At 34.4% G+C, this 16369-nt stretch overlaps 2 protein-coding genes across 2 annotated transcripts; both read left to right on the top strand.

Annotated features, from left to right (window-relative positions):
* The first annotated feature begins 4274 nt into the window (after window positions 1-4274).
* On the top strand, window positions 4275-11035 carry LOC131629852 (xyloglucan endotransglucosylase protein 1-like). The gene is made up of 3 exons (XM_058900652.1): window positions 4275-4553; window positions 9910-10103; window positions 10636-11035. Exons 1-3 carry the CDS (start codon window positions 4275-4277, stop codon window positions 11033-11035), a joined length of 873 nt encoding a protein of 290 aa, XP_058756635.1.
* Window positions 11036-14470: 3435 nt separating this feature from the next.
* LOC131629851 (xyloglucan endotransglucosylase protein 1-like) lies at window positions 14471-16369 on the top strand. The gene is made up of 3 exons (XM_058900651.1): window positions 14471-14749; window positions 15248-15441; window positions 15970-16369. Exons 1-3 carry the CDS (start codon window positions 14471-14473, stop codon window positions 16367-16369), a joined length of 873 nt encoding a protein of 290 aa, XP_058756634.1.

Genomic DNA, 16369 nt, shown 5'->3' with positions numbered 1-16369 from the left:
AAAGTAAATAAAATTTCTTAGGTCAGGTAGACGAAACCCGACTTAATAAATAGATTTCTTAAGTCAGTTAATGAATACATGCGACTTAAAATATTTAATGCGAATTATATATTTTTTATTTAATCTTTGTTAAGTCAGCTTTAAATACACCAGACCTAACTAAGTTACAAGTATTTACAAAATTGTCACCGTGTAACTTCTTAAGTCAATAGGCATGTGAACTGACTTAACAAACACTGTTAAAAATGTATTTTTGTACCAGTGTCAAGACATGTCATCCACGAAATGTGGCACCTCTTGTAATACCCCGTATTAAATTAAATGCTCTAATGTTATTAACTAACACTGGGGTTTCATTAATTGGTATATTAGAGATACTTTTGGACATTAAGTTAGTAGTGTTAACTTAAGGATATTTTCTTATATCTTTTCCTTTTGCTTTTCTTCTTCATTTTTCAACAAGAAGAGAAAGATAGAGAGAGGAAGTAGAGAGAAGGAAGAGCAAGAGGAGAAAAGAGGAAAAAGCTTGGATCTCCACCATTTCTCCGCCGAATCAACTCATCTTCATCATCAACGACTTGTAATCGAGGTGGGTTCTAGTTAGAAACTTATAGTTTTGATTTATGGGTGAAATCATAAGTTGAGAAATTGGGGTTTTTGGTAGAAATCTTAGGGTTTGACTCAATCTAAGAGATTGATGTTTGTTGCTGCTAATAAATCCTGAGTAGAGACCATATATGTTGTTCTATGCTTTAGTATGAATCTGGAACAGGTTTGAGTATGGAGATGGTTGGATTAAACCATGGGAAAAAGCAAGAAAACAGATCTGGAACTTCTGATTTCGCGCGCTTCGCGGCGCGAACGATAGGTGGCGGCGCGAACCATGCAGAAGGATTATGGGGTTTGGTTCTGTTAACAGTACGCGGCGCGTACAAGGCTTCGCGGCGCGAACGCTGCGAGTTTTCTGTGAGGTTTGCCACTGCCTGAGGTTGGCGGCACGAACAACAGTTAGCGGCGCGAACTGAAGGCTTTTCTTAGCAAATTTTAGTTGAATGAGATAAAACTGTTTCAATCATAACTTTTGAACCATAACTCTGTTTTAATCACCGTTCGAAGTGGTAGGAAGCTAGAAGCGTGTACTTTCTAGCAGTGCAGGTTTTGGGATCGAAAGAAGAATTATTTAATCGGGAATCGGGAAAAATAGTTGATTCCTCGAGTTGTTTTATCGTTCGGAATTATGTGAACGGTATACTTTTAGCACATTGATTAATTGCTATATAGTTGTGATAACTTGCCATTTGTTTACAGGGAAATGATGAAAGCTGTTGGTTGCCTTTGGTGTAACCTAGTATATTGTATTTGTTTGGGTGAATCCTATTGCAGGAGGATTGGTATACTTCATCGTATACAGATATGTATCAAGAGGTTCGAATAACTACATGGGTTATACGAATAAGAGATTAAGTGAGGAAAACTAGGATTTGTTAGGTTATGTAGCTTAACAAAGAGTACCTAGGATGAACATTATGTGGAACATACGTGTATTTAGAATCTTATGAGGAAAGGCTAACAGGCCTAGTGATTTGCGTGAGCAATCACCAATGTATGAAGGGCTAACAGGCCTAATGGTTTGCGTGAGCGATCACCATTGTATGATGTATTAATCGGAACCATTGTATTTCTTTATTTCTTTTTTTCCTTTGAATGCAAAAGAGGCATTCTATGTGCAGAGAGGCACTGTGCAGAGAGGCACTAATAATCTTGGTAGGTTTGATTCCCGCTTTTGTGTACGAATGGAACCTAAGGGTAGAGACTTGTGATGGTGTACGGGCCATGTGAAGTGACGATTCATGGGGGAAGGCTCATGAATCCGAATCCATTTCGTATGTCAAGATTTCCCAAAGGATCCATGACTCGTGCCACCTCCTAGACGTAGAAGGGGACGGGAATAGAGGGATACCTTGGTAATGGTTTTCCGATTAGTAATCTTGTGTTTGAGTTGTTGAACTCTAAGTATGATTCCATATAATGTTAGTGTGTGAACTCAAGGTCTAGTTCCTTTTATGACTTGAGACTTATAGGCTAGAACCTTGTAAAGCCGAGAGGATCCATAGGATAGGGAACTCACTGAGATTTTGTATCTCACCCCATTATATATTGATTTCAGGTACTACAGGTTCCGCGAAGGGTAAGGAGAAAGCAGTTTGATTTCCTTATTCCTTATGCTTCTTTTGGATATGGCGAAGCTTCCGTTGTGGAGTTCTTTTGAGATCATTGTTTGATCTAGTTCTTAGTATTTTCATTTTGAACATCTTGTATGTATTATGCCATTATGTAGAATATTTGTATTAGGGCATTAATATGTATAATGTGTTGACTAGGAACTTATTGGTATTTCTGTACCAAATACTTGGATTCATATATAATTATATGCTTTGATGTATGTTTTTATATATGGGTGTTACACCTCTCACTGCTTAATTTAAATTTCGAAGCACCATCTAACCTTAATTTCTACTAGACCTAATACCCAAGTTAACACATTACAAATTTAATAATAAATTACACAAGATTTTAATACATTAACAATCAATAATACCGATTAGAAATTAAATATGAGTTGGAACCTCCATAAATTGACCAAAATTGATGATTGCGTGTAATCACACCGCACATAACCCAAACCCTAAGATTACATGATTCTATCATTATAATTAATATATGCCCCTTGATCTAAGTGACAAGATTATGATCCCCATAACAAAAAATCTTTCTAAAACAGTGAAAAAATATAATTCTATATATGGAACAAAACAATGTATATATACATATAATTATATCATGTGTTTGGCATCTATGCAGAATATTGGTGGATAACATACCCATAAGAGTGATACATAATAGACAAAACACCGGTGTTGCATTCCCAACAAGGCAACCAATGAAATTATACACAACACTATGGAATGGAGATTCATGGGCAACAAGAGGGGGACAGGTGAAAATTGATTGGTCAAAGGCTCGCAAGTGCATCTTTTACCCGCCACTTTTATTTTGACAAAGGGGAAGAAATACACTCTCAGTGGAGGGTCTATTTTCTATCTAACTCGGGGGGAGTTCTATACTTTAAAATATATTGTTTGTATTATCACCTCCCTGAGAGATGTGTTGTCATCATCAAAAGGGGGGAGAATGTGAAACCTTATTTTGCATGTTATATGACATTTACTTTTGATGATGACAACCACCATGATGACAACTCTGATGACAACTATGATAAGTCAAGCCTGAACGATTAAGCGGTCAAACATGAAAACCTAAGTATTATGGTTTGATAAACTTGACAATCCAATGAGGGCAAATGATTGTCACGTATGCCGATGTTTAATGTACTAAAATTGAAAAGAGAAAATTTGTAGAGACTCAAAATGAAAGAAGATATAATAAGAGGCCCAAAAATATAATTAACCCAAAATATAATATATCAACAAAAGACTCAAATTCATACTTATAAAAAAATACTTAAATTTCATCAATAACTAACGTTGTATATATTTTCATGAAAAACAATAAAGTCATTTGCAAGAAGTTCATTGTCCATTTTATTTTTTAGTGTTGTCATTACAATTTTCTTTGTTAACAAAAATCTCTATAAATATTTAGGATATCATAAGTGCCGAAATAAGACGAAATAAGAGTATCAAACAGTTATTAATTTTTTATTATTATATTTCTCCTAATTTTTGACGCATAAACTTATTTAGAGTAACTAACTATATATTATTGTGATAGCTAAACATAAATTTTATGTAATCATATAAGTAAAAATAATAATTTTTGGGAGAATGATTTCTCAACGTGTAGTTTTATTTTATTTTAATGTGTTTGCTGCACCTCTAATGCTAAGAACCCCCATTCCATAATATCTCTCATTCAAGTATAATATGCTCCTATTTTGGGCTTTTGACTTGAATCCAACTTTTCAACATTAAACATTCAAACAAATCTAAAGAGGAAACAATACTTTTGCCTTAAAAATTATTTGCTAATTAAAACCTTTTTTTAGTTCCTCAATAAAGTTGAGGTGTAATTTTCAACAATAACAGTGACTTGTGAGATGTCATTGTAACATTGAGCTTTAGACAACTAAATTGATCAAAATCGGTTGCGTTTTACACATATTATGACAACTGTGTAAATAAAAACTTCAATTTAAATACAAATTTTCAAAATTTAAATTTATCAATTTTAACAAAGTGAAACATTAGTTAATTATGGCTTCTTCATATGCCAATAACTCTATTTTTCTCTTGCTTTGCTTATGCTTAACCTTTAGCACAATTGCATTTGGTGGAAATTTTAACACTGATTTTAACATTTTATTTGGAGATAAAAGGGCTAACATACAAGATGGTGGCAATTGTATGACACTTACAATGGATAAATATTCTGGCTCAGGCATTGGTACCAAGAATGAATATTTGTTTGGAAGATTTGATATGCAAATCAAACTTGTGCCAGGAAACTCTGCGGGCACTGTCACTGCATATTATGTATGCACTTTGTTCCAGAATTACACTAATATTTGCAAACTCTTAATTCACATTTATAATAGTTTTAAATTACAATTGATGTTGTACTGCAAATCTTTATATTTTGGTAAAAATTCACACAATTGGCACATCGGTGACCCTTATATCAAGATCAAACAATGCATGAATCAAATAGATTTTTATATTTTAAACTCTAAAATTATCAAATTTGAAATATATATTGTGAGATTTTGGATCGAACTCTAGTATGGCCGAAGGGTAGCTTCTTGGTTCGACAGGGTTAAGCATGAAGTCGAAGGTTGTTCACATGCTTGTGTCGAAGATGCTAGGGTTGTTAGCATGTTAAATTAGGTTTTAGTGTTTAAACCCTAATTTGTTAAGTTAGCTTGTTTATTAAGTTGACTTGTGTAATGGGCCTTGTGGAAAAAGCCCATTAGTTAGTATGTTAGGTTTTATTATAAATAGCATACTAGTCTCTCATCATTGCTAAGCTGCAAATCCTAATTTAGGGTGAGAGAGGTTATTTGTTATTCTTGTAAACTTGTAATCTTGTTTTAAGAGAAAGTAAAAGAATAACGGTTATAACCAATTATTGTGTTCTTATTCTCTTCCCTAATTCCCTATTATACTTTGTTATTGGTATCGTTTTTCACAACAAATTGGTGCGGTGAGCGTGGAGAAGATGCCGTCAACAAAGTATGAGATTGAAAAATTCACCGGAGTGAATGATTTCGGTCTGTGGCGCTTGAAGATGAAAGCCCTACTGGTTCAGCAGGGTTGCTTGGAAGCGTTGAAGGGAGAGGCAGCCATGAATGCTGCATTAACGGCAGCGGAGAAGACAACTATGATCGAGAAAGCACACAGCGCAATTCTGTTGAGCCTTGGTGATAAGGTTCTCCGACAGGTATCAAAGGAGACGACGGCATCAGGGTTATGGGTGAAACTTGAAAGTTTGTATATGACCAAATCGCTGGTAAATCGACTCTACCTGAAGCAAGCTTTGTATTCATTCAAGATGATTGAAGACAAAGTATTGGCTGAGCAGTTGGATATGTTCAACAAGCTAATTCTTGATCTTGAAAATATTGATGTGAAGATCGATGATGAAGATCAAGCGCTGTTACTATTGTGTTCTTTGCCTCGATCACATGCTCACTTCAAAGAAACTCTCTTGTATGGAAGGGAGTCCCTGACGTTTGAAGAAGTTCAATCAGCCTTGTACTCTAAGGACTTGAATGAACGAAAGGAGCATAAACCTTCGACTGTTGGCGAAGGTTTGGCCGTTAAAGGAAAACTCTTACGAAAGGATGGTAAGTTTGACAAGAAGAAAGACAAAAGCCAGTCGAAGTCTTACGGTGGCGAAGCATCTGGCATTCGATGCTACCATTGTAAGAAGGAGGGTCACACAAGAAAGGTGTGCCCTGAACGCCTGAAATATCATGGAGGTAAGGATAATGGCAACGCTGCCATTGTTCAAGATGATTTCGAATCATCTGATGTTCTTGTGGTTTCAAGCAGTGACTCTAAGAAGGAGTGGATTATGGATTCAGGTTGCACTTGGCACATGACTCCAAACAAAGACTTGTTCGAGGAATTATGTGATCAAGATGGTGGATCAGTATTGCTGGGAAACAACAAGGCTTGCAAGATTGCAGGTGTTGGATCTGTGAGATTCAAGCTCCATGATGAGTCAATAAGGTTGTTGACTGAAGTCAGGTATGTTCCTGATTTGAAGAGAAATTTGCTTTCTCTTGGTGAATTCGACAAGAAAGGATATGTTTTCCAAGGAGAGAAAAGTATCCTAAGAGTCATGAAGGGGTCGAAGGAAGTCTTGAGAGGCGTGAAGAAACAAGGCTTGTATACCCTTGAGGCTGAAGTTGTAAGTGGTTCGACAAATGTTGTATCCACGAAACCGTTGTCGAAGACAGAAATCTGGCACATGAGATTGGGCCATGTCAGTGAAAGGGGTCTGGTCGAATTAGGGAAACAAAATCTTCTTGGTGGAGACAAAGTCGAAAAGCTGAAGTTTTGTGAACCCTGTGTACTTGGAAAATCTTGCAGAGTGAAGTTCAACAAAGGCAAACAAAGAACACATGGATCCCTTGATTACATCCATGCTGATCTTTGGGGGCCTGCAAGGTGTGCATCACATTCAGGAGCAAGGTATTTTCTATCCATAGTAGATGATTATTCCAGAAAATTATGGGTATTCATCCAGAAGACTAAGGATGAAACTTTTGAGAATTTCAAAAGTTGGAAGACTCTGGTTGAAAATCAGACTGGCAGGAAGGTCAAGAGGTTGAGAACCGACAATGGCCTTGAATTTTGCAATGAGGCATTCGACAGTTTTTGTGCTGCCTTTGGTATTGCAAGGCACAGAACTACTGCAGGTACTCCACAGCAAAATGGTTTGGCTGAAAGATTTAATCGAACTATTTTGGAGAGAGTCAGATGCATGTTGACTAGTGCGGGGTTAAAGAAGGTGTTCTGGGCTGAGGCTGTTTCGACAGCAACATATCTGATAAACAGATGTCCTTCGACAGCGTTAGATATGAAGACACCTGAAGAAGTTTGGTCGGGACATCCACCAGATCTCGACAAACTGAGAGTATTTGGCTGCGTAGCCTATGCTCACATTAGGCAAGACAAGGTCGAACCTAGAGCTCTGAAATGCATGTTCATGGGATACCCTGAAGGAGTCAAAGCTTATAGGCTATGGTGCCTAGAGCCAGGTCACAGGAGGTGTATCACCAGTCGAGATGTAGTTTTCAATGAAGCTGAAATGGCTTTTAAGAAAACTGATGATGTTGGTCGAAGTACAGAAACATCTGACGAAGAGCTGGAACAGGTAGAGATTCCTGTTGAGGTGGAGCATGTTGATGCTGAATTGCATATCCCAGATGAAGTCGAAGAAGAAGCAGAAGATGCTGAAGTTGAGGAAACTGACGATGACTACCTATTGTCGAGAGATAGGTCGAGAAGAGTCATCAAGCCACCTCAGAGACTTGGATATGCAGATCTTATAGCTTATGCCTTAATCTCTGCAAGTGAGGTTCTAGACGAAGAACCTAGAGACTATAAGGAAGTTATGAGGAGTCGAAATAAGACTGAATGGCTGAAGGCCATGGATGATGAGATGAAATCTCTTCATGATAATCATACTTGGGAACTGATAAAGAAACCTGTTGGGGCAAGGTTAGTCAGCTGTAAATGGATTTTCAAAGTTAAGGAAGGAATTGAAGGAGTGACGTCGAAAAGATACAAGGCAAGGTTAGTTGCAAGGGGTTTCACTCAGAAAGAAGGTGTCGACTTCAATGATGTGTTTTCTCCTGTTGTGAAGCATAGGTCCATTCGAATGTTGCTTGCCATGGTGGCACAGTTCGATCTTGAACTGGAACAGATGGATGTGAAGACTGCGTTCTTGTATGGTGATCTAGATGAAACGATCCTGATGAGGCAACCTGAAGGGTATGTCGAAAAGGGAAAGGAAGATTATGTGTGCAAGCTAAAAAGATCTTTGTATGGGCTGAAACAATCTCCTCGACAATGGAATAGGAGATTCGACAAGTTCATGGCACGCATAAGTTTCATTAGAAGTCAGTTCGACCACTGTGTTTACTTCAGATTTCGACCTGGTAATTCATTTGTTATTTTGTTGCTTTATGTGGATGATATTCTCATAGCAAGCAACAGTGTCGAAGATGTGATGAGGGTGAAGGCTGAACTCAATAAGGAGTTCGATATGAAGGATCTGGGAGCTGCTTCCAGGATTCTTGGAATTGACATTCGAAGAGATAGAAAGAAGTCGAAGTTATGCCTATCTCAAGAGGCATATCTACGGAAGATTCTTGAAAAGTTTGGTATGTCGAATTCGAAGCCAGTTGTGACTCCAACAAACCCTCAATTCAAGCTGAGTATTGATCAGTGTCCCAGTACTGATGTGGAAAGAGCCTATATGAATAGCATCCCATATGCTAATATAGTTGGTTCTTTGATGTATGCTATGGTTTGTACTAGACCCGACATAGCATACGCAGTAAGTCTTGTAAGCAGGTACATGGCGAATCCTGGAAAGGCTCACTGGCAAGCATTGAAGTGGATTTTAAAGTACATAAATGGGTCTCTGAATAGAGTCCTAATTTATGGTGGAGCCTTGGGTGAAGATGGTAAAGCAGTAATCGAAGGATATGTCGACTCTGATTATGCAGGTTGTATGGATTCCAGGAAATCTATTTCTGGATATGTTTTCACTATGTTTGGCACAGCAATTAGTTGGAAAGCAACACTTCAGAAGGTTGTTGCTCTATCAACCACTGAAGCGGAGTACATTGCATTAACTGAAGCTGTGAAAGAAGCATTGTGGCTTGAAGGTTTTGCGAAGGAGCTGAAACTTCAAGGTCGAGGTATCACTGTTAAATGTGATAGTCAAAGTGCAATACACCTGTCGAAGAATTCAGCCTATCATGAGCGAACTAAGCACATTGATGTGAGGCTGCATTTCGTCAGAGGAGTAATCGAGCGTGGAGAAGTCCAAGTGCTGAAGGTTTCGACTGAAGACAATGCTGCTGATATGATCACCAAGACATTGTCGAGTTGCAAGTTTTTCCACTGTATGCAGTTGATAAAGCTGCATGAAGAAAGCTAGTTTGTTCCCTTGATGTTGTAGAGTTAGATCCAAGGTGGAGATTTGTGAGATTTTGGATCGAACTCTAGTATGGCCGAAGGGTAGCTTCTTGGTTCGACAGGGTTAAGCATGAAGTCGAAGGTTGTTCACATGCTTGTGTCGAAGATGCTAGGGTTGTTAGCATATTAAATTAGGTTTTAGTGTTTAAACCCTAATTTGTTAAGTTAGCTTGTTTATTAAGTTGACTTGTGTAATGGGCCTTGTGGAAAAAGCCCATTAGTTAGTATGTTAGGTTTTATTATAAATAGCATACTAGTCTCTCATCATTGCTAAGCTGCAAATCCTAATTTAGGGTGAGAGAGGTTATTTGTTATTCTTGTAAACTTGTAATCTTGTTTTAAGAGAAAGTAAAAGAATAACGGTTATAACCAATTATTGTGTTCTTATTCTCTTCCCTAATTCCCTATTATACTTTGTTATTGGTATCGTTTTTCACAACAAATATATATATATTGTTTGATCTTGATCCAACTGTCATCGATGAGCTAACCACATGAATGTGTAAGATTTATGACAGTAGCCAATTCAAATTGTTATATTGTGGCAACAATTATAGCTATGGAAAACAAGTTAATACCATTACGGTTACACATACACATAACACATTGCATAATTTAAGGAACTTTTACTTAATGTATGATTATTTAATTTCACATATATGTATATATGCAGCTAAGTTCTCAAGGACCACACCATGATGAGATTGATATGGAATTTTTGGGCAACTTATCTGGTGATCCATATATTCTCTCAACCAATTTATATGCCAATGGTAATGGAGGTCGTGAGGTGCAATTCTATCTTTGGTTTGATCCCACAAAAGACTTTCACATTTACTCAATTGATTGGAATCCTCAGCGCATAATGTAAGTTCTTCATTGTTTAAGTAAGTTTTCATAAAATTTATTAGGAATATTTTTTATTTCGTTTTTCACGTTTTGGTTCACTAAAGGTACATAATTTTATTCAAGACATGTCATCCACTAAATGTGGCACCTCTCACTACTTAATTTAAATTTTGAAGCACCATCTAACCTTAATTTCTACTAGACTTAATACCCAAGTTAACACATATTACAAATTCAATACTAAATTACACAAGATTTTAATACATTAACAATCAATAACACCAATTAGAAAATAAATGTGAGTTGGAACCTCCATAAATTGACCAAAATTGATGATTGCGTGTAATCACACCGCACGTAACCCAAATCCTAAGATTACATGATTCTATCATTATAATTAATATATGCCCCTTGATCTAAGTGACAAGATAATGATCCCCATAACAAAAAATCTTTCTAAAACAATGAAAAAAATATAATTCTATATATGGAACAAATTAAACAATGTATATATACATATAATTATATCATGTGTTTGGCATCTATGCAGAATATTGGTGGATAACATACCCATAAGAGTGATACATAATAGACAAAACACTGGTGTTGCATTCCCAACAAGGCAACCAATGAAATTATACACAACACTATGGAATGGAGATTCATGGGCAACAAGAGGGGGACAGGTGAAAATTGATTGGTCAAAGGCTCCATTCACGGCTGGATTTAGAAACTTTAATGCCAATGCATGCATTCCTAGTCCATCAAATAATTGCTTAGGTTTCAATGATGGAGAAAATAAAGGTCTTACCGGTGAAACAAGGAAGAAGCTCAAAGAGATTTATACAAAATTGATTGTTTATGACTATTGTCGTGATTTTATACGTTTTGCTCATGGTCTTCCTTATGAATGCCACAATCGCTTAACTGATCACCCAGATGAATATTAGAAATTGCATGCAGTCATGATGCATTTTGTGACCAAATAAATAACGTGAAGTTATTTTTTTGTTCTTTTAGATAAGTTAAAATATGTACTATTTATTTATTTATTTATTGGAGAGTTCTTAATTTGGTATTCATTAAAAAGACATGTATGTCTACTATTGACGCCTCTTGCAAAATTTCTAAATTCAAATTTATTTAAATTTATTTAAATATAAAAGCTAACATATTGTGTACTGGATACTATGATTAATAAATTTTTATGGTATTTGATTGTTCACTTTATTTTTTGTTATATTTTATTGATTTAATGTTTTTTGTGTGCAAAAGCATATATAATATATTGTCACGTCAAAGTCATTAAGGTTGATAAAGTTGATTTAGTGGACATGGATTTTGGTAGTACGAGGTTCATAGAAATGAAATAGAGATACGTTATTTTAAATAACACCATTCTTATATTTATGCTCTTTTGCTTATGAAAGTACATTGATTGAACCCTATTTATATTATAGCTCTTTAGTTTAGATTGGTGACGTATTGTTTTGTTACATAAAAAAAGAATTTCATGTTTGAAATTGAAAAATCAAGACTTAAAAAAGTTTATAAACAATCACATTCTACAACCGAATAAGACGTCTTTCAATTAAGTGCTAAATCTTAAGAGTCTATGCAATACACAAAGCATACAATGCCTTAAAAAGAGAAGAAAAAAATATGGTTATTTTTACCGGTATTCACATGCTTTGGTTAAAATAGATGGATTAGGTTCAATGAAACCTTTCTAAAAAAAACTGCAAGAAAATAAATGACAAATATAATGGTGTAGCAATTCAATGAAACGTTCCCCACCCAAAAGAGAATTTTGATAAAACTTATTCAACATAATTTCATGTTTCAAGGATCATTTTTAACAACTACATTGTTTCAACATCAAAATATTAATGTTATTTGTGACACTATATGTTTTTATCTCTATAATTAATACTTTTTACTTTCAATACCTAACCCACAATACAAAAATACACACAAAATATACTAGATAGAATAAAAAAATTATATCCAAATATCATTTCTCAATTTTTAAAACCTTAACTAGCACACTTTTTATGTTCAAAAAGTATACATTCAAAAAGAATCTATACATCACAAAATTTACTTGATAGAACTCGACTTTTTCTGCTTTTTCTCTATGCATTAAAAAAGAATCTATACATTCCTTGTAAAGATGTTCTTATTAAACCTTCATCCAATCGACATAATACTTCAAAGAAGGGTAAGAAGGTACGAGATAAATCTCTCAGTAGAAGAATTTAGAAAGTTGATAAATCTTCCTTATGAAGACGGAATCATTGAACTTGGAGACAAAGTCAACAGATACAACTACATCACTATTGTCTCCTCCCTCGCGAAAGAACTTTGGTCACACATACCTTATCCATTCACTTTTTAATACATCTACCCTAAAAGCCTAATGTTTCTTTATGTTATGAGTCATATCCTATTTCCTATAAAAGGTAAATCTGGTTGCCTAACCCAAGTTGATGTGGAAACTGTATGGATGATAGAAAATAAGGTCAAGGTTAGTTGGGCACGACAATATATTAACTACATTATAGAAAGCAAGTAAAAATGCTCACACCTACCATATGGAAACCTAGTCACAGAGATTCTAGAAGAAACGGGGTTCAAATTTAAAGTTGATGAGTTCAAGGAAGAAACAACCACGATAGGAATCTTTGTCCTACCATCAATGCAGCATGAGCTAAAATATGGAAAGATCGTTGAATATGAACCATTAGATGAGAAGAAAAGAAAAGCCAAAAGCAAGGAGATAACCATAGAAATAAATAGCTCATAGAACTTCCCTCGGATACTAACGACCAAAGCCTCTTAAAAATCATAAGTTGAAAAATATATGTTATCAATGACAAGATCGACTTCATAGTCTGTCACTTGATCTCTAACATATCCAAATTTATCTCATGATATGTTCTTTTTTGATGATCTTGATGCAGAGTAGTCTCACTTAAGTATTTTCGTTGTATCCTGCAAGTTCTTTTAGTACTTTCATATGTTTCAATTCAGCAAATTTCTCTTCTTTATTTTGAACTTTTCAATAAGAATGAGTGTGTTTATTTCTCTATCTTAAATGTCTAAATTTCTCTTGTTTTGCATATTTACTTCTCGCAAGTGCATCTTTTACCCGCCACTTTTATTTTGACAAAGGGGAAGAAATACACTCTCAGTGGAGGGTATATTTTCTATCTAACTCGGGGGGAGTTCTATACTTTAAAATATATTGTTTGTATTATCACCTCCCTGATAGATGTGTTGTCATCATCAAAAGGGGGGAGAATGTGGAACCTTATTTTGCATGTTATATGACATTTACTTTTGATGATGACAACCACCATGATGACAACTCTGATGACAACTATGATAAGTCAAGCATGAACGATTAAGCGGTCAAACATGAAAACCTAAGTATTATGGTTTGATAAACTTGACAATCCAATGAGGGCAAATGATTGTCACGTATGCCGATGTTTAATGTACTAAAATTGAAAAGAGAAAATTTGTAGAGACTCAAAATGAAAGAAGATATAATAAGAGGCCCAAAAATATAATTAACCCAAAATATAATATATCAACAAAAGACTCAAATTCATGCTTATAAAAAAATACTTAAATTTCATCAATAACTAACGTTGTATATATTTTCATGAAAAACAATAAAGTCATTTGCAAGAAGTTCATTGTCCATTTTATTTTTTAGTGTTGTCATTACAATTTTCTTTGTTAACAAAAATCTCTATAAATATTTAGGATATCATAAGTGCCGAAATAAGACGAAATAAGAGTATCAAACAGGTATTAATTTTTTATTATTATATTTCTCCTAATTTTTGACGAATAAACTTATTTAGAGTAACTAACTATATATTATTGTGATAGCTAAACATAAATTTTATGTAATCATATAAGTAAAAATAATAATTTTTGGGAGAATGATTTCTCAACGTGTAGTTTTATTTTATTTTAATGTGTTTGCTGCACCTCTAATGCTAAGAACCCCCATTCCATAATATCTCTCATTCAAGTATAATATGCTCCTATTTTGGGCTTTTGACTTGAATCCAACTTTTCAACATTAAACATTCAAACAAATCTAAAGAGGAAACAATACTTTTGCCTTAAAAATTATTTGCTAATTAAAACCTTTTTTTAGTTCCTCAATAAAGTTGAGGTGTAATTTTCAACAATAACAGTGACTTGTGAGATGTCATTGTAACATTGAGCTTTAGACAACTAAATTGATCAAAATCGGTTGCGTTTTACACATATTATGACAACTGTGTAAATAAAAACTTCAATTTAAATACAAATTTTCAAAATTTAAATTTATCAATTTTAACAAAGTGAAACATTAGTTAATTATGGCTTCTTCATATGCCAATAACTCTATTTTTCTCTTGCTTTGCTTATGCTTAACCTTTAGCACAATTGCATTTGGTGGAAATTTTAACACTGATTTTAACATTTTATTTGGAGATAAAAGGGCTAACATACAAGATGGTGGCAATTGTATGACACTTACAATGGATAAATATTCTGGCTCAGGCATTGGTACCAAGAATGAATATTTGTTTGGAAGATTTGATATGCAAATCAAACTTGTGCCAGGAAACTCTGCGGGCACTGTCACTGCATATTATGTATGCACTTTGTTCCAGAATTACACTAATATTTGCAAACTCTTAATTCACATTTATAATAGTTTTAAATTACAATTGATGTTGCACTGCAAATCTTTATATTTTGGTAAAAATTCACACAATTGGCACATCGGTGACCCTTATATCAAGATCAAACAATGCATGAATCAAATAGATTTTTATATTTTAAACTCTAAAATTATAAAATTTGAAATATATATATATATATATATATATATATATATATATATATATATATATATATATATATATATATATTGTTTGATCTTGATCCAACTGTCATCGATGAGCTAACCACATGAATGTGTAAGATTTATGACAGTAGCCAATTCAAATTGTTATATTGTGGCAACAATTATAGCTATGGAAAACAAGTTAATACCATTACGGTTACACATACACATAACACATTTCATAATTTAAGAAACTTTTACTTATTGTATGATTATTTAATTTCACATATATGTATATATGCAGCTAAGTTCTCAAGGACCACACCATGATGAGATTGATATGGAATTTTTGGGCAACTTATCTGGTGATCCATATATTCTCTCAACCAATTTATATGCCAATGGTAATGGAGGTCGCGAGGTGCAATTCTATCTTTGGTTTGATCCCACAAAAGACTTTCACATTTACTCAATTGATTGGAATCCTCAGCGCATAATGTAAGTTCTTCATTGTTTAAGTAAGTTTTCATAAAATTTATTAGGAATATTTTTTATTTCGTTTTTCACGTTTTGGTTCACTAAAGGTACTTAATTTTATTCAAGACATGTCATCCACTAAATGTGGCACCTCTCACTGCTTAATTTAAATTTTGAAGCACCATCTAACCTTATTTTCTACTAGACTTAATACCCAAGTTAACACATATTACAAATTCAATACTAAATTACACAAGATTTTAATACATTAACAATCAATAACACCAATTAGAAAATAAATGTGAGTTGGAACCTCCATAAATTGACCAAAATTGATGATTGCGTGTAATCACACCGCACGTAACCCAAATCCTAAGATTACATGATTCTATCATTATAATTAATATATGCCCCTTGATCTAAGTGACAAGATAATGATCCCCATAACAAAAAATCTTTCTAAAACAATGAAAAAAATATAATTCTATATATGGAACAAAACAATGTATATATACACATAATTATATCATGTGTTTGGCATCTATGCAGAATATTGGTGGATAACATACCCATAAGAGTGATACATAATAGACAAAACACCGGTGTTGCATTCCCAACAAGGCAACCAATGAAATTATACACAACACTATGGAATGGAGATTCATGGGCAACAAGAGGGGGACAGGTGAAAATTGATTGGTCAAAGGCTCCATTCACGGCTGGATTTAGAAACTTTAATGCCAATGCATGCATTCCTAGTCCATCAAATAATTGCTTAGGTTTCAATGATGGAGAAAATAAAGGTCTTACCGGTGAAACAAGGAAGAAGCTCAAAGAGATTTATACAAAATTGATTGTTTATGACTATTGTCGTGATTTTATACGTTTTGCTCATGGTCTTCCTTATGAATGCCACAATCGCTTAACTGATCACCCAGATGAATATTAG

This window comes from Vicia villosa, unplaced genomic scaffold, assembly GCF_029867415.1.
Source record: "Vicia villosa cultivar HV-30 ecotype Madison, WI unplaced genomic scaffold, Vvil1.0 ctg.000621F_1_1, whole genome shotgun sequence".
Lineage (NCBI taxonomy): Eukaryota > Viridiplantae > Streptophyta > Magnoliopsida > Fabales > Fabaceae > Vicia > Vicia villosa.
Note: the sequence above shows the minus strand (reverse complement) of the source record. Positions and strands in the feature narration are given on the sequence as shown.